This window comes from Pteropus vampyrus, unplaced genomic scaffold (genome assembly GCF_000151845.1).
Source record: "Pteropus vampyrus isolate Shadow unplaced genomic scaffold, Pvam_2.0 Scaffold191, whole genome shotgun sequence".
Taxonomy (NCBI): Eukaryota; Metazoa; Chordata; class Mammalia; order Chiroptera; family Pteropodidae; genus Pteropus; species Pteropus vampyrus.
Window position 1 is genome coordinate 3,305,599 of NW_011888972.1, and position 18,900 is coordinate 3,324,498.

The window sequence follows — 18,900 nt, forward strand, 5'->3', positions numbered from 1 at the left end:
GGTACCAGTGCTTATGCATAAGCATTAATAAAATTAAAAAGAAAATACAGGTTTTTGATGACAATATAAAGTAACTTTCATAAACTTATTTTTGTGTGAGTTGGTTTAACAATTGTGTAAAATGTTTGACAGTATCCATTAAATGGATCATATGCATATTCTGTGATGACATTTCACTCCCTGGTATAGGCCAAATAAAAATGCTAACCTCACTCTTTTTGAAACCAAAGCAACACTGTTTATCTTTCAACTTCGAAATTATGAAGATTAATAAAGAGAAACTTTATTTAAATTGGAGTTGGAAAGGCCTATAGGGGGAGCTCTCACACTCTTCTACTCATTGTCAGTTACCCTAAACAGGAAGAGACATAAGTTTCTATCTCCAACAGAAAGATGGTTTTCTATTCTATCAAGTAGGAAGAAGGAAGCTCTTTTTCTTGACAAGCAATCACTTGGTCAATGAAAGGCTGTTACAACTCAGCCAATGAAAAGCCACTACACTACAAACTCCCAGTTTCCTCCAATGGATTCTGTTTGCAATAGTCCCTCTGAACTCCTCCTTTCCTGTATAAAAGAATGTTCCTATCCTTTGTTTTTTGGATTTGTGAATGGTTTGCCACAAAATAAAAGGGAATTAACTTTGAGAGTGAATAATTTTTGTTTTATTAATCCATAATCAGGCTTATTAACAATATCTTGTATAATTAACCTTTTTTTACATTAGATGGACAACATGGTCTGGTAGCCATCTCAATTTTTATGCTTAAGTCATATTCCTGATTAATTAGTAGATTAGGAATTTTAAAATTGAATTTTTGATATTTTCATTATGTTTACTTCCTAAAGGAAAGTATTTTGTATTTGAAATATATGGCAGTACATAGTGCCAAATCTGCCTCTGATACATAGCAACAGAATCCTGTGACAGCATAAAGAACTGCTAGGCAACAGAGCTAACACTCCAGACTGACTTGTAGTTGTAGGAGTCAGTTGCTCCTAAGCTTGATGTGGCTTGGGATCTCCACATGGATTTTCCAGTTTATTCAAGTGTTGTTAAGGAGTTGAAGGACTCCTTTCTTTCTGTCTTTGAAACCAGCAAAGATGTAGATTATGAAGAAGAACAATTTCAGGGTAAGAGTTTATTTACTGACCTGAGTCAACTGTAACTGAAGAATTTTTGAAAGGGAGGGGAGGAAGGTAAAGGGGAATAAAAAGTTCAAATTTCCAGTTATGAAATCAATGTCATGGGGATGTAATGTACTGTATAGAGAATATAGTCAATAATATTGTAATAATGTTGTAGTGTCAGATGGTTACTGGATTTATCATGGTGATCATTTCTTTAGGTTTATAAATGTTGAATAACTATGATGTACACCTGAAACTAATCTTTTTTTAAATAAAAAAGAGTATGTTTACTGTAAAAAGGGCTTAATTCTACCAAAAATACTACATTTATTAATAAATCACAAGAGTTAAAGCTTCATTGTTTTATAATTAGTAATCAATTTTGAAAGTCATTACTTTGCTCTTCAGTAAAGTAATCAAGGGATTATCTTAATAGTATCTTGTATCAACATTTGCAACATAGTTTCCTTATTATTTTAAATCAGGTTTATTATGGTATAATTTACACACAGTATACCATCATGTGTACAGTTGTATGAGGGCTGAGAATGCATACTATCATGTAACCTCCATCACAATCTACATATGAAACACACTCATAATCTCAAATACTTTCCTTGTATAACTTTGTAGTTAACCTCGCCATCCCACCAAAGCCCCCAATAGCCATTAATCTCTTTTCTGTGACTATAGTTTTGTCTCTTTGTGAATGTCATCTAAATGAAGTCATATAGTGTACTCTCCTTTCTGTATGATTTATTTCACTTTATGAAATATGTTTTAAATTTATACATGTTCTTTCATTAATTAGTGGTCCGTTCCTTTGTAGTCCTAAGTATTAACTCATTGTATGGATGTACTACAATTTGAATATTCATTCAGCTGGACTATTGGTCAAAATACTTCCATAGTGCCTTCTCCAGTGGTCTCAGGGTCACTGAACTTGTCACTTAACAGCTGAGATTCCCCAGAGTGATCATTTTGAGAGAATCATGTGGAGGTTGAATGGCCTTTTATGACCTTGCCTTTGAAGTCACATATATCTTCTGCTAAATGTTATTGGTCAAAGCAGTTGCAAACTTGCCAAGATTCAAGGAAAGGCAAAATAGACCCCACCTCTTGGAGTGTCAAAGAAATGTAGGTATATGTTTTAAGAACTGAAAAAATAAATACCACATTTATTTATATATGAAATGTTAATATTTTATATTTCATATATATGAGAATGTTGTAAATTTCAAAAAAGCGATTGACTTTACACACTTTTTGATCATTAACTGTAGCAAATACAAATCAGCAGTACTAAAGACTGGTCCAGCAATAGTAGTGTTTGAGGAAAGGAAATTTTTCTGCTGACCCTATTTTAACCTTTTTATAACTTTTATTCTTCTCATCATTTCATTGTACTTCTTAAATATATTAGAACATTTCTGTGTAAAGAAACCAGTATCACAAATGTTTAGCAAATGTTTTTATGCTATAAGAAATACTTTAAATGAATCATTTAATTGCAGTTCTAAAATTATGTCATACTTTATTATTTTTTGAATCAATGAATGATTATTCATTGTTAGTATTTTAGTATCCTCATTTACTGTCATTTTTTTGTATTTCAAAAAGAAGGAAGTCTATTGTAGGTATTTTTCAATCCAAATTCAGATTAATTGTGAATTATTTTTAATGGCTCTGTAAAATTACAGTTCTATTTCCAAATCCTCAAGTATATCAATGCCCCATTTTTGCTGTGGTCTATAGTATACTATGAAACAAAGATTACTATGAGGAATACTAGACTCTTATTAACAAAAGTTGTTTGTTTTAGGATCTTTAGGTTATGAGATGATATGTGAAAGTTTACCTGAGGTTAACAGCAGCTAATATATAAAGAAGACCGATTACAACAGAAATTTGAAAGAAAGAAAGCCAAACCACATATAATTTGCAATTAATTGACAGAAATTATTTCTGGATAATTGCAAAATTATCTTCAAAGATGCCAGCAAGTTTTAGTCTTTTTATTTGTAGAGACTAGTTTTTAAATCTTTAGTTTAATTTAAACAGAATTTTCTTTCTATACTTATATTCATTTGATTTTTACTTCTATGTTTTGTTACAATAATGCAGATTGCCGGATTACTCCAACCACGTGCGGGACTATTACTATTGAGAATGAAATCACCAACCCAATGACTGAGAAGCTAGAACTAGCACGAAAATGGAGCCTAAACAAATACAAGGTTTGTATATTTTGAAATAATTATTATGTTTTCTTCACTCTAAGTGGATCTAGAAACTTTCATTTCTTATTTAAGTTATTATGTTAAGATTGATGTCATATAAACAGGAAAATACAAGTAAGGTATAAATTAGTTCATATTGTTGATATCCAAAAAAAATCCTAGTAGAAAGAATCATTAACAAAACAGTTAATTTCAGATTTTTCAAACTATTGAAATAGAGATGATATAGGTAATTGAAGAAATGTTTTACCTTGAATAAATTTAGTTTTATTTTTATAAAATAAAAATATTTATAACTCTCCTTTGGGTATTTTATAGAAATGGAAAGTGAGGAGTACTAGCTCCCCCAAATTTAAAGTTATCTGACACCAAACACCAAAATAACTGAGAATTAATAGTATAGGCATTACCAGTATATAAAAAGGATGTGTTTTTGTGGTTGTTAGTTATAATGCCTCACAATAATTAATTTTTTCTTATGCCTTTCACAAAAAGTTTATTTAATCCAAAATATGGCTGAAATAGTTATAATAAGTCAATCCCTAAATCCATCTAAGTACTTTTGCCATCCTGAGTGGGAATTATGGTAGAATAAGCAGAGGCATAGGTCGGAGCAACCAACTCTTTATATTCATATGTTGGTTGTGGGTCAAGTGGTTCATAAGTCAGGAAATTGTATCTTTATAAAGACCAGGTCCATTTTATATGCTTTATTGTAAAAAAAAAATACAAAAAAGGCAAATATTCTGGTTAATACTTTTAAAACGTGGATACAAATTAATGTCTTCATGATAGAAAATAAACTTTGTACATTTACTACCGTTTTAAAAAGTATGTTTAGCTTTTAATGAGAACTTTTTTCTATGTCTACCTCATATTGAGTCGATATATCTTTACTCTTCACTCACCCAACAGATATTAAATAGTTGCTATATAATATGCTGTCTGGATGTAGAGTTTGAAATATGGCAGTGTATGACATGGAAAAAGATTCCTGTCTTCATGGAGATTATGTTCTATCTACAGAGAAGCTACACAGAAGCTTTCTGAGCTTTTCCTTTGTTTATAAAGTATTTCTAAGATGAATAATAATTACTTTTAATTTTATTTTTTAATGTTTATTAAAGTAGTAATCGTTGAACCTAAAAGGAAAAATTAATGTGAGGAATCTGGAGAGGATAAATCCTTCCCCTTTCTGCTAACTGGCAGAGAGGGTTGGACTTCCTATGTGGACTAATTTTTTTCTTATTGGTTATCGGACTTCCCTTATAATCTTAGGGGTTTTTTAATCTTACAATTCAGAACTTTAAAGTGCCTTTCTTTTTTAAAAGGTGTTTTAAGCATTAAGAGATTTAAGCATTAATTAGAAACTTTGGTTTTCTAATTAAGCTATGACTAACAATCTGACATTCAACTACAGAGAACTATTTTTCATGTGCCCTATACATGAATGTATTTATTTTATTTTATTATTTTTTCACATGGCTTAGTTTCTGAAGAACATATCATATTTTCATCTTGTTCTATAAAAAATCTTCAGCATAGGACTACTTCTTCCTTGTTTTATAAACCATTAATGGATAGGATTATGCATGAGTTGTTGTACTCATAATACTGATTTAATGGCTTTAAATGAGAAAATTAATGTGCTATTGTTTTTATTTCCCCAATAGCTCTGTTTCTCCAGGATTACTTCACTCTTTTAAGCTATTAAGTTTGTCAATCTTTTTAGTGTACACTGTTCAGAAAACCTCTATTATGTTTCAGTTTGGCTAGCCCAAATCATTTGAACACCCTGCTGTAGTTTAGTGCAGTAAATGCTGAGCTTGATTGCTTACTGCCTAGGGAAAAATTTTAAATGTATATCAAGAAGCCATCTCAAGGCTTCATATATTTATATTTATTCTGTTCTCTTATTATTTTAACTTCTCCATGCAACTAAATATTACTTTATTATTTTAGGAAAGTATGAATAAACAGTTGTTGTGGGGGATTTAAAATTTTTTAATACTAACCTTTTTTTTTTGCTTTAGAATTTTAAATAAGTCTTGAGAAAAATAATTATTTTAAAAATGTGATCCTTTGAAGAAAAATACTTTTTTGGAATCTAGATTTTTTTCATTGAAATTTTTAACCTCCTACTTTATTTTTATTGTTATTTTAATTAATCTGCAGAAAAAAGATTCATTTAGCAAGCTTTAGTAACATTACTCCTCTCCACATACTCAAATTAGTTAAGCATCTAAAACCTACACATGTTAGGTTTTAGATGCTTAACTCAAACTAATTTGAGTAATAAATAGTTTTGTTGGAAACATAGTTAGGTAGTTAATAAATCGCAGTAAGAGCTCCAGGAATCAGAGCAGTTCTGATGACCTCAAAGCCAAGAACTAGGGGCTCTTACCAAAAGACCTCACTTAGCTGTCTACCACCTCCACTTGGCCTTATTCTGTTTTATCACCATAGATCACAAGAGAAAGAGACACCACTTTCTCCAAGCTTCTGTATGTTAAAATCCCACAGAGACTCAATAATATAATCTTTTTCTGTACATAACTTCTACCCTCTGTTCTGGCTTGGGTGGTGTCTGTCTCAGAGATCAGTCCCTGTTGTCAGGAGATAAGAAACTGTTTTGCCAGACCTGTACCCCATAGCTACTTTTATGAACTAGATGGGGTACCGTGACTGGCAACCCTTCAAGAATCATATACTTGGAACAGAGGGTAGAGTAGCTCCCTGGAGTAAGGTGCCTTCTGTACTTATTAGAGATGCTGAGTTACCAATAAAGAATCGTATCCATAATAGAATGTTTTATTGTAAGGATACACATCTGTTGATAAAAGACACAAAATCTCAGAGAAATGCAAAAACAAAACCATAATGACCAAGCCCTTGTTACGTCTTGCTGAAACGGTGGCTCCATTTCTAAGAGAACTCAAAATTGTCAGATTAGGAGGATATTTTTTCTAGTGTTCCACAATTATCCTCACCCAATTAACATGAATTAACTTCTTTTTGTATTGTCTTGCTTCACCCAAGATTTTCCCAGAGCATTTTTCTTACTAATAGTAAGAAATGAATTTTGCTGATAAAAATATAATAAATCTGGGAAGTCCTGACACTGCATCTCAATAAATATTCAGTAGAAATTAAAGGCTCTAAAACATGCTGCTGTAAAGAATCCACTTTAGTTTTTAAGTCATTGTTTTCCATTCTGTAAATCTCTAATTGTAAATCTTTTATTATCCCATAAGATCAAAATTTTTCTTCAGTTGCTTGATCTCTTTCTATAAAGAATTTCTACTTCCTCTTAAACTCATATATGATGGACATTAAGCATGCTGGATGAAGAATTGTTAGCTTTCATCCTCATTGCTAGCTGCTTCAACTGCTCAGGATTTCTTAGCTAAAAATACTTAGAGAAATCACCAGCTGATAGACATTTTGATTCTTTTCAGTTAATGATTATTATAAATAATTCTTCTGAAAACATTAAGGCACAAGGTTTAGTATGGATATATACATATATTATATGATATATGATAAATATATTATATATAATAAATTTATTTTGTATGTTTATTATATATACTTATATTATATTTATTATATAAATATATTTATTATATAAATGTATTTATTATATGAATATATGAAAAATATATATTATCTAAATATAATAAATATATCCTTATTATATATATTTATTCTATATATAAAAATAAATAATCTCTTGGATAGATTCCTAAGTGGGAATTGATAGGCCAAATAATAAATTTATTTTTCAGCATTTGAGAAACTGCCAAAATTATTTCCAAGGTGACTGTAACATTTTGTGTTCCTATCAGCAACGTATGAGAGATTCTGTTTCTCTACATCCTTGCCATTATTTGTTGATGTGTATCATTTTTCACTATTATAGGTTTGAAATAATATCTTATTTAATTTGAATTTCCTTAATGACTATGTTGAGCATTTTTTCATGTGCTCATTAGCTATTCATATATATATATATACATATTTTTTTTTTGGAGAAATATCTCTTCAGAATGTTTGCTCAATTTTCAATTGCTTAGTTGTTTGTCTCATTATCAGTTGTAAGAGTTTTTTATATAGTCTGGGTACATGTCTTTTATCAGATATCTGTTTTGGAAGGTTTTTTTTTCCAGTTTGCTGCTCTATTTTTTTTTTAATACAGTTTATTCTTATGGCAATTTTAGGTTCACAGCAAAATTGAGTCTGTGCACAGGCCCTTTAAGAGAATATCTGGGTTTCCAGCTGCCCTCTGTCTCACCTGGAGTGAATCTCCACCAAATCGAGTGGGGCAGGGTCTCAGGGAATCACTAGGGTGGGGCCAGATTCAATTGCAGATTCAAATTGGCGCCCACCTGCCCCTGTAGGCTGCAAAGTTGGAGGGCTCCACACAGGGGCAATGGTGGCCCTCACCCTGAAGCCACACAATTCAGGTTCTCCCATATGTTGCTGGTGTCTTTTGAGCTAGAGTCCCTTCGCTGGAGCTGAAGGTAAGTGACTGTGACCAAGTGAGTCTGTGCACAATCCATTTAAGAGGACATCTAGGAATCCCTGCTGATCTTCACAGCCAGCTGTTGTGGTAACTACTCTTCCTGGCACCGTATCCCTAAGCTAGGGAGCCTGGTGTGAATGTCGGCTCCCACACTCCTCAATGGGGACTTTTGCAGCTGATAGCCTTTCCTGATTCTCAGTTGCCACATGTGGGTGTGGGACTAGCCGGTTTAGTGTCTCCACCCCTCCTACTGGTCTCTACATGGCCTCTTCTTTGTATCTTCAGTTATAGGAGTTCCGTTATCTAGTCCAGGTGGTTTTCTAAGTTAATTGCTCTATAATTTAGTTGTAATTTTGATGTGGTCATGGAAGAAGGTGAGCACAGCACTTACCCACTCTGCATCTTAACCAGACTCTCCTTTTTTTATCATTAAATGGTGTCTTTTGAAATGCAAAGTATTTGAATTTTGGTAAGGTTTAATATATCATTTTTTTCTTTTATAGGTAATGCATTTGGTATTGTATCTAAGAAATATTTGCCTAAACTAAAATCTGAATTATTTTCTCCTATGTTTTGTTTAAAATAAATAATGAGGGTATTATGCTAAGTGAAATAATTCAGACAGAGACAGACTAATGCCATGTGATCTCACTTATAGTTGGAATCTATGAAAAAAGAAAGGCTCATAGATAACAGAGAAGAAATTATTGGTTTCCAGAGGCAGGGGTTAGGGAGTTGGTGAATGGATGAAGGGGGTCAAAATGTACAAACTTTCAGGTATAAAATAAGTAAGTAATGGGAATGTAATGTACTTCGTGGTGATTGTAGTTAAAATACTGTGTTGTATATCTGAAGGTGCTAAGAGAATAGATCTTAAAAGTTCTTATTACAGGAAAAAAATGTATGACACGTATGGTGATGGATGTTAACTAAACATATAATCATTTCACAACATATACACATATCGAATCATTATGTTATACACCTGAAATTAGTATAATGTTATATGCCAATTTAAAATGTATCATTTTAGCTCTTACATTTAAGTCTATAATCCATTTTGATTTATTTTGGTGCACAGTGAGAGATAAGCATTCACATTAACTTTTTTGTCATGTGCATATCCAGTTGTCCCAGTACTATTTGTTTAAAAGGTTATCCTTTCTACAGTGAATTGTTTTTCAAAACATTAATTGCAAAACATTAATTGACTATACATATAAGGATTTACTTCTGGGCTTTTAATTTTATGCCATGAATCTATGTTTTTAACCCTATGCCAAGACATGGTGTTGATAACTACAGCTTTATACTATACTTTGAGATTTGGAAGTAAAATCTACCAGCTTTGTTTTTATTTTTCAAAATCATTTTTGCCTATTATAGATCTTATGAATTTCCATATATATTTTAGGATAAACTTGTAAATTTCTACAAAAACAAGCTTGCTGGAATTTTAATTATGTAGAGCAATCAAAGAAATATTGCCATCTTAACAATATTCAGTTTTCCAATCTACAAACCTGAAAAGTCTCCCAATTTAATTAGATTTTAAAATTTTCCTTAGTGGTGTTTTATAATTTTTATTCTATAAGTCTTGCATGAATCTATTTAAGTTTATTCCTGAGTATTTTATTTTTGTTATTATTGTGTAAGGTGTTATATTCTTCATTTCATTTTTGTATTGTTCATTTTTGTATAAATACAATTTCTTTCTGTATCTTGATCTTATATCTTATACTATTGCTTTAATTGTTTATTAATCCTAACAGTTCTCTCTGTGTGTGTGTGTGTGTGTGTATACCATAGGGTCTTATATTTGACATGGTCTTCAAATACAAATGGTTTTACTTATTCACTTAAATGTAGATATCTAGCATTTTTTTTCTTGCAAGAGTGTCAGGATAAAGCCTCCAGCACAATTTTGAAAATAAGTAGTATTGTCAACTATCTTTGCCTCGTGCTTCAGTTTTTCACTATTATGTATGATGCCAAATGTACATTTTTATAGATACCTTATATCAATTTGAGGAAGTTCATTCTATTTCAAATTTATTAAGAGTTTTTAATCATGATTAAGTGTTAAATTGTGTCCAATGCCATTTTTTATGTTGAGGATTATATATTTTTGTCCTTCTAGCAATATGATATATTATATTAATTGATTTCCAATGATAAGCCATTCTTTTTTACACTTGATCATGGTGTATAAGCTTTTTCTACATTTTTATAGATGTAGCTGCTTTCAGTATTTGTTAAATTGATCTCTCTGGTGTTTCACAGAATTGGTCTTTTCCTTTAGTGCTCATCTGTTTATCTATTTCTTCTTACATGTATATGTATACTATTTATTTTATTCTTATCTTTTATGTGTTTTACATTAATAATACTACCTCATATAAGAATTAAGAACCCCTTATTATTTATATTCATCATAATGTAATATATTGTGGCATTACTTTAAGCATCATTTTCATTCAAGTTATTTTTTCCATTTTTAAAGGAAATATATATTTTATTATAACCTCATTTGAGTATTTCAATGTAGGTCTAAGCAAGCCAAAAAATACTGATTAAATAATTTTTATGAGCTTGTTGTACAATACATATGAGCTGACAAAAACCTCTTCCTCTAGTAAAGTCCAGAGCCTGTTATAATTATTGGTTCTACACAACTCTGTGTTTTTCAGGCTTTCTGAACTCTTTGGTACAATTTATGACCCTTAACTTTAGGCATTCTTTGTCATCTGGACAAATCCTCAGCTACTGATTCTGATTTGGTTGATATAGGAGTGTATATTTTATCTAATTCTCCCTTAGATACTTTCATTCTGGCTGTGACTAATTTTTTCTTTTGTGGAATTCAGGAATATTTTCTCATTCCTACTTTGAAGTTCCTGTTTCTATTCCTTGCAAATACATTCTTAAGGTGTTCTACTTAGACATAATTTGTTATAGCACTAATTGGGTGTCAAAAGTTATTTTGGTCACAACAGGTCTGATAAGTTATATGTTTTGACCACTTTCCATATGGAAAGCTAAATATTTCTTACAGGACAGAATAGAATAGCATGCCTCTTTATAACATACTCTTTGGCAAAAAAAGAAAATTCTTGCCTCTCTTACACACACAAACACATGAATACACACAGAGAAACACACATCAAACACACAAAATAGCTATAATAGCTATTTAAGGTAAAGTTATGAGAATTTTGAGGCATTTTAAAATAGAAAAGTGGAATTTTAATATTTTTATTATCATATTTTAATAAAAATCAACGTCTAGTATCCATATTGTCAAAGATAGGTTAATTGAGTCTATAGCCATGCCACCCTGAACGTGCCTGTCCTGTCTGATCTCAGAAGCTAAGCAGAGTTGGGCCTGGTTAGTATCTGGATGGAAGACCACCTAGGAAGACCAGGAGCTGTAGGCGTAAAAAAAAATTAGGTTAATTGAGTGCATTAAACTTTAAATAAGATAAGTGAAAGACCTCGTTTTTCAGATAATTAGCTGGATAATTCTTCAGAAATTTTAAATATAATGCTTATATTAACATGGGTTGACACGTGTATAAACTTATTGAGTTCTGATTAACCTCTGTGGTGCTTAACAATTTACACTGTGTTGTGCTAAGATGTTTAAGCTAGCTTAATTGAAACAAAAAAAATGATGTGTTATATGCTCCAGCTTTTGTACTTGTAGGTTGCTATATTATATATTTTATATTTTGAACTAAAAAAAATTGCACTTTTTAACTTTTAGTATACTCGTCAACTTATCTCAGAGAAGCTGGGACATGGCTCAAGAACGGTCGATCTTGAATTGGATTATCAGATTGATATATTAAAGGACAACAAGAAAAAATATGACAATATCCTAAGATTGGCTCAAATGTTTTCCAGTCATCTTTTCCACATGGTGCACATCCAGAAACAACTTGGAAATGCCTTTAGTGACTTAAGCCTGAAGTCACTAGAACTAAATGTAAGATTATTGTATAATAGCTATAGGAATAGAGGGGAGGGGAGTGATAAATTAAAGTAATATATTTAGTATAAATTGAGGTAATATGTTTAATTGGTAATTTATTGAATTCTTACTAAAATTAGAATTTGTGAGATTGTCCTTAAGAAGTGCCAACTGAATCCTAGGAATGTAGGAATCCAATTATAGCCTCAAATTTAGCATAAGTTGTATAACTTCTTTCATGATGCACAGTAACTAAAATCATTAATGCATGAGGATTCTTTGAGTGTTTTATAGTGATATCTTTTATATATCCTCTGTTGCCTCTTCTACTTAAGACTAGAAGTTTAGGTAACCCTAATCATTCGGGCTTTAATTTTAACTGTTAGATGATTAGCGCACTGGCTGAAATTTTTTTATTGTGGTAAAATGTATAAAACACTTTTTTAATCATTTTAAAATGTACAATTCAGGGTATTTAGTACATTCAAAAATATATGCAACTAGTACCACGATCTGATTTCTTAATATTTTCATCACTCTAAAATGACACCCCATAATGATTAAGCAGTCACTTCCCATTTTCCTGTTCTTCAAGCCCCCAGAAATCAAAACTACTTTCTGTCTCAGTGGATTCGTTCATTCTGCATATTTAATAAATATGAAATCTTAATGTATGTGGGCTTTAATACCTTGCTTCTAACACTTAGTATAATGTTTTCAAGTTTCATTCATCTTGTAGCATCTATCAATAATTCATTCCTTTTTTTGGCCAAAAATATCCCATTGTATAGATATGTCACACTTTTTTTTCATTCATCAGATGACGGACATTTGGATTGTTTCCACTTAACTATTGTAAATATTGCTGTTATGAATATCTATTTACATTTTTTAAACATTTGTTTTCCATTCTTTTGAGTATATAGGTAGAAGTGGAATTGCTGGGTCTTTATATTAATTCAATGTTTAACTAAATAAAGAAAAATAAGACTGTTTTCCATTGGCTACATCATTTTATATTTTCCCCAGCAATGTACAGGGTTCCAGTTTCTTCACATCCTCACTAACACTCGTCATTTATTATTTTTTTATTATAGCTGTATTAATGGATGTCCAATGGTATCTCATTGTGCTTTTAAATATTATTTATATCATGAATAATGACATTGAACATCTTTTTATGTGCTTCTGGGCCATTTGTATATCTTCCTTAGAAGAATGTCTATTTAAGACGTTTGATAATTTTTATTTAGATTCTACGTTTTGTTTTTGAGTTGTAAGTGTTTATAGTTTGTGGATAATATAACTTTATCAGATAACAACATGTTCTTGAACATCATTTTGTTATAACATTGATGAGTAAAAAATATAACAATTTCTAGCCGGAGCCACTATCTGTGTGGAGTTTACACATTCTACCCATGTCTGTGTGGGTTTTCTCTGGGTACTCTGGTTTCCTCCCACATCCCAAATATGTGCACATTAGGGTAATTGATGTGTCTCAATTGTCTCAGTAGGAGTGAGTGGGGGTGTGTATGTGAGTGTACTCTGAGATGAAATGGTATCCCGACCAGGGTTGGTTCCCACCTTCCTCCCTAAGCTTCTGGGATAGGCTCCAGCCACCTTCAACCCTGAGCTAGAATAAGAGTTGAAAAATTATTATCTTACTTGTTTTTATTAATCTTTCTTAAATGTTTGTATAGCTCACATTTATTTCAACGTTTAATATAAGAAGTGTTGTGGGTCTTTATTTTGAAGTTTGGTGATGTTTTTGTGGCCAGAAATATGCCATAGAAACTTCACTCATGTTTATATTAATTAGCCTATAGTAAAATTGGTTTCATGATACCTTGTTTTGCTTAGTTGCAGTTTCCAAGAACCTATCAATGATGTGAAGACTTACTGTATATGATTTGAAAATACTTTCCCATTCTGTACATTGTTTTTTTACCTTATTCATTGTGTCCTTTGAAACACTAAACTTTTTAATTTTGATGGTTTAATTTATGTATTTTTTCTTTTGCTGTTTGTGCTTTGCATGTCATATATAAGAAATAATTGCTAAAAATGATGTCATAAAGATTTACCCCAGTGTTTTTTCTTATGTGTTTTATAATTTTAAATTTTTGAGTTAATAGTCGGCTTTATTTATTTTTCTTTTTGCTGATGGATGTTTAGTTGTTTCTACCATTTAACTGTTCTTACCTATTAAATAATCTTGACATCCTTGTGTAAAATCAATTGGCCATAGATGTATGTGAGTTTATGTCTGGATTCTCAATTGCATTTTATTGATTTATATGTCTCGTCTTATGCCAGTAACAGACTGTTCTAATTACTGTAGATTTATAGTATACTATAAAATTGGGAGCTAAGAGTATTCCAACTTCACTCTTCTTTCTCATTTTTTTTTTTGCAACTTTATACAAATTTTAGTATTGGATTCTTCTTTTATGAAAAACATGCTATTGGGATTTTGATAAGAAATATATTAAACCTGTTAGATCACTTTTGGAAGTATTACCATCTTGACAGTTTTAAGTCTTCTAATCTATGAACATGGAATGTCTTTTCATTTTTTTAGATCATTGTTTTATTCGGATATTTGTTGTATAGTTTTCCATGTAAGTTTTGTACCTACCTCCTTGCTAACTATATTTCAAAATATTTTATAAAATTTGATACTACTGTAAATAAATTATTTTCTTAATTTCCTTCTCAGATTTTAATTGATAGTATATACAAATACAACTGATTTTGTGTGTTGCTTTTGTGCCCTGAAACTTTGCTGAATTTATTATCCCTATAAGTTTTTTCATGAATTATTTAAGCTTTTCTACATATAAGATTGTCTTCTATAAATAGACATAGTTTTAATTCATTCCTTCTCACTTGGATGCCTTATTTCTTTTTATTTCCTAATCTCTATATAGAACTTCTAGTATAATGTTAAATAAAAATGTTGAAAGTCAGCGTCTTATTTCTGATTTTAGGTTGAGAACTTTCAGTTTTTCACCATCGAGTATGATCTTAGTTGTAGGTTTTTATATATAGCCCTCATCTTGAGAAGCTCCTCTTTTATTCCTAGATTTTGACATTTTTTATCATGAAACACTGTTGAATTTTGTCAAACACTACCTGTACATTTGAAATGATTATGTCTTTTTTATTTTTACTTAATTGTATGAATGCTGTATATTGAATTGTGTTATTTTTCCATGTTGAGTCACCTTTTCATTCCTAGTATAAATCCTTCTTTGTCATGGTGTATAATCCTTTCATATGCTGCTGAATTTGGCTAGCATTTTGGTTAGGATGTTTTCATTTACACTCATAAAGGATTTTGGTCTCTAGTTTTATTTTTTGTGATACCTTTGACTGGCTTTGGTATCAAGGTAATTCTGGTCTCATAGACTTAGTAAAGAAGTGCTCCCCCATCCTTCTATTTTTGGAAGAATTTAAGAAGAATTGGTGTCAATTATTTAAATTACAATTTACTAGTTAAGATATCTATCTGGCTCTGGACTTTTGGGGGAGGGAGTTTTAAATTAATTATTTAATCTCGTCATTGGTCTATTCAGATTTTCTATTTCTTCTTGAGTCAGTTTTTGTAGTATTTGTACTTCTAGAAATTTGTTAATTCCATTCTGTTTATTTAATTTTGGCATAAAATTGCTCATAGTATTCTCTTGTAATTATCTTTATTTCTTTAAGGTTGGAGTAATACTCCACTATTATTTCTGATTTAGAAATTTCAGTCTTCTCTATATTTTCCTAGCGTAGCTAAAGTTTTATCAATTTTGTGAGTCTTTTCAAAGAGCCAACTTTTCAGTTTTTTAAATTATTTTATTGTTTTTTTAATTCTCCATTTTTAAGATTTCTGCTTTAATTTTTATTATTTTCTTTTCTATGGTAATTTTAATTTTAATTTATTCTTCTTCTACTTCTCTAAATTAGAAAGTTAGGTAATTAATTTGAAATATTTCTCTTTCTAATGTGGACATTTTCAGCTATAAATTTTCCTCTGGGTAATTCTCTTAAAAAATCATAGGAGTTTTGATATGTTGTGGTTTTGTTTTTATTTTTGATTTCTTTTTTGATACATTGTTTCTAAGGGTTATTTTTTAATTTTATTATTTTAAAATTATATAGGTTTCAAGTGTACAATTCTATAATACAACATCTATAGATTACATTATGTGTTCACCACCCAAAGTCAAATCCCTTCTGTCACCATATAGTTGATCCCCTTTACCCTTATCTACCTCCCCCCTCCCCACTTACCCTCTGGTAACCACTAAACTGTTGTCTGTGTCTATAAGTTTTGCTCGTTTGTTTATCTTGTTCATTTGTTGCTTTTGGTTATTTTCCACATATGAGTAAAATCATATGGCTCTTAAATTTTATCATCTGACTTATTTGCTTAGCATATTATTCTCAAGATCGATCAATGCTCTTTCAAAGGACAGTATTTCATTTTTTCTATGGCTAACTAATATTCCATTTTCTCTATGTACCACTTCTTTATCCAATCATCAATCAAAAGATGCTTCAGTTACTTCCCTGTCTTGGCCACCATGAATAGTGCTACAATGAACATAGGGGTACATATATTTTTATGAATAAATCTTTTCAAAGGTTTTGAATAGATAGCCTGAAGAGGAATATGGTAATTCTATTCTTAATTTTTTGAGGAACTCCATACTGTTTTCCGTAGTGGCTATACCAATTTACATTCCCACCAGCAGTGTATGAGGGTTCTTTTTCCCCACAACTTTCCAACACTTGTTACGATTTGTTCTGTTGATGATAGCCATTCTAATAGGTGTGAAATGATGTCTCACTGTGGTTTTGATTTGCATTTCCCTAATAGCTAGTGAAGTTGAGCACCTTTTCGTATGTCTGTTGGCTGTTTATATGCCTTCATGAAAGAAGCATCTGTTCAGGTCTTCTGCTAATTTTTTTAATTGAATTGTTTTGCTGTTGCGTTCTATGTGTTCTTCATATATTTTGGATGTTAGTTTCTTATCAGAGGTGTTGTTTGGAAATATCTTCTTCCATTCAGTTTGTTGCCTCTTTGTTTTGTTGATGGTTTCTTTTGCTGTGCAGAAGCTTTTTAGTTTGATATAGTCCCACTCATTTATTTTTGCTTTTATTTCTCTTGCCTTACAGGTCAAATTAATAAAATCTTCTCTAAGACCAAGATCCATGAGTTTAGAACCTATGTTTTCTTCTATGTATTTTATCGTTTCTGGTCTCATATTTCGATCTTTGATCAATTTTGAGTTAATTTTTAGGTCTGGTATGAGATGGTCCAGTTTCATTCTTCTGCATGTGGTTATCCAGTTTTTCAAAGCCTATTCATTGAAGAGACTATCCTTTCTCTATTGCACACACTTTGCTCCCTTGTTAAATATTGGTGGACTATATATCAAAGGCTACCTCCCTCCCCCTTCCTCCCTCCCCCTTCCTCCCTTCTGGTAATGCATCTGGATGTTTAAATTTTCTGTTTTATTGATCCGTGTGTCTGTTCTAATACCACTATTATACTGTTTTGATTGCTGTAGCAATTTGATTGCTGTAGCAATTTCAATTTGGATGCCTCTTATTTGTCTTTCTTACCTGATTGCTCCAGCTAGGATTACCAGTAAAGTAGTTCCCCTATATCTGCGATTTCGCTTTTTTGCAGTTTTAATTACCTACAATCAAATACAGTCTGAAAATATTACATGAGAAATTCTAGAAATAATTCATAAGTTTTCAATTGCATGCTGTTCTGAGTATTTTGATTGTGATTGTGATTGTGAAAGAGATTTATATTTATTACACATTCAATGCTCACAACAATATTAGAGGTTAGGTCCTATTATGATCCTCCTTTTATAGAAGTGGAAAGGAGGGACAGAGAGGTTACATAGTTAACAAGTGATATAACTGGAACTTGAATCCAAACAATCTTGCATTAGTGTTCCTGCATTTTACCATCATGATATACAAAGCTGCTTACCATTTGACTATGTAAGTTTACAGTACCCCTCCTCTTACCTCTCTTCTCCGGTAAATAAATTTCCAGTTCAGAAAATCTCATAGGTGACATTTTTTAAAGCAGATTTTCCCGCAGCTTTATTGAAGTATAATAGGCAATCAGTTGCTCATATTTAAATTGTACAATTCAACGAGTTTTTAAAGTAGAATTTTTATAGCAATGAAAAACATGGGCTTCGAAATCAGCTATTTTTTTTTTTTGAGCCAAACATAATTTTGCTTTACCTGGTTTTTTCCAACAATGATTTAGGTAGTCTCAATTGATTTTAATTTTCAATTATTTAAAGAGTGTAATTGAAAAAAATTATCACAAAATCTTAAAGTTAGGTCTCCATATTAAATAATTTCCAATTAGTGACACACTTAAGGCTTTTTAGTTGCATTTGCTAATACAATTGTAAATAAGTAAATATTTTTTTCTTTATTGTAGAGAGAATTTAGCGAAAATGCAGATACTCAGAAGATGGTGGCAAAAAATGGCGAAATTCTTTGTGTGGCCATTAATTCTTTCATTGAAAATGTCAACACTTTAGTAAACAAAACAATTAAAGACACCTTACTGACTGTGAAGCAGTATGAAACTTCCAGGTAGGTATAAATTTTCACTTTATGGTCTCTTTTTTGACATGAAATAATTAAATGTTTTTGTTTTCAGACAACAGAAACTATCTCAGACTAATAAAGGCAGATTGTCATTGCCTTTGATAGCTCATGGAGTTAAAGAAGGTTAAAAACCAAACCTTAGAAAACAGGCAGCAATTAGAGCCAAGGACATGCCATATTCAGATGATGCTGGCTACCACTAGTACTTAACTTTATCATGGTGATTGTAACTTATTTCTAAAATGATTTCTAAAGTAACTCCTGAATCTCTTTATAATTGTCTAATAAGTTGAGCCCAGGTCATGTGCTCATGCCCTTCCTGAAAGGGCATGGGGAGATGGAAAATCTCCCAACTACATTCCCAGAGAGTACCGTGTTCCTTGTCT

At 31.2% G+C, this 18,900-nt stretch overlaps 1 protein-coding gene and 1 pseudogene across 1 annotated transcript in view; both read left to right on the top strand.

The window, feature by feature from the left end:
* Nucleotides 1-1,025: 1,025 nt before the first annotated feature.
* The window catches only part of LOC105299652 (arfaptin-1-like), a 31,604-nt gene continuing 13,729 nt past the window's right edge, over nucleotides 1,026-18,900 (top strand). Inside the window, exons 1-4 of the mRNA XM_011371487.1 lie at nucleotides 1,026-1,131; nucleotides 3,253-3,365; nucleotides 11,660-11,881; nucleotides 18,342-18,499. Coding sequence (XP_011369789.1) covers nucleotides 1,026-1,131; nucleotides 3,253-3,365; nucleotides 11,660-11,881; nucleotides 18,342-18,499 — 599 coding nt within the window. The remainder of the gene's footprint in view (nucleotides 1,132-3,252; nucleotides 3,366-11,659; nucleotides 11,882-18,341; nucleotides 18,500-18,900) is intronic.
* LOC111746495 lies at nucleotides 11,213-11,330 on the top strand (annotated as a pseudogene).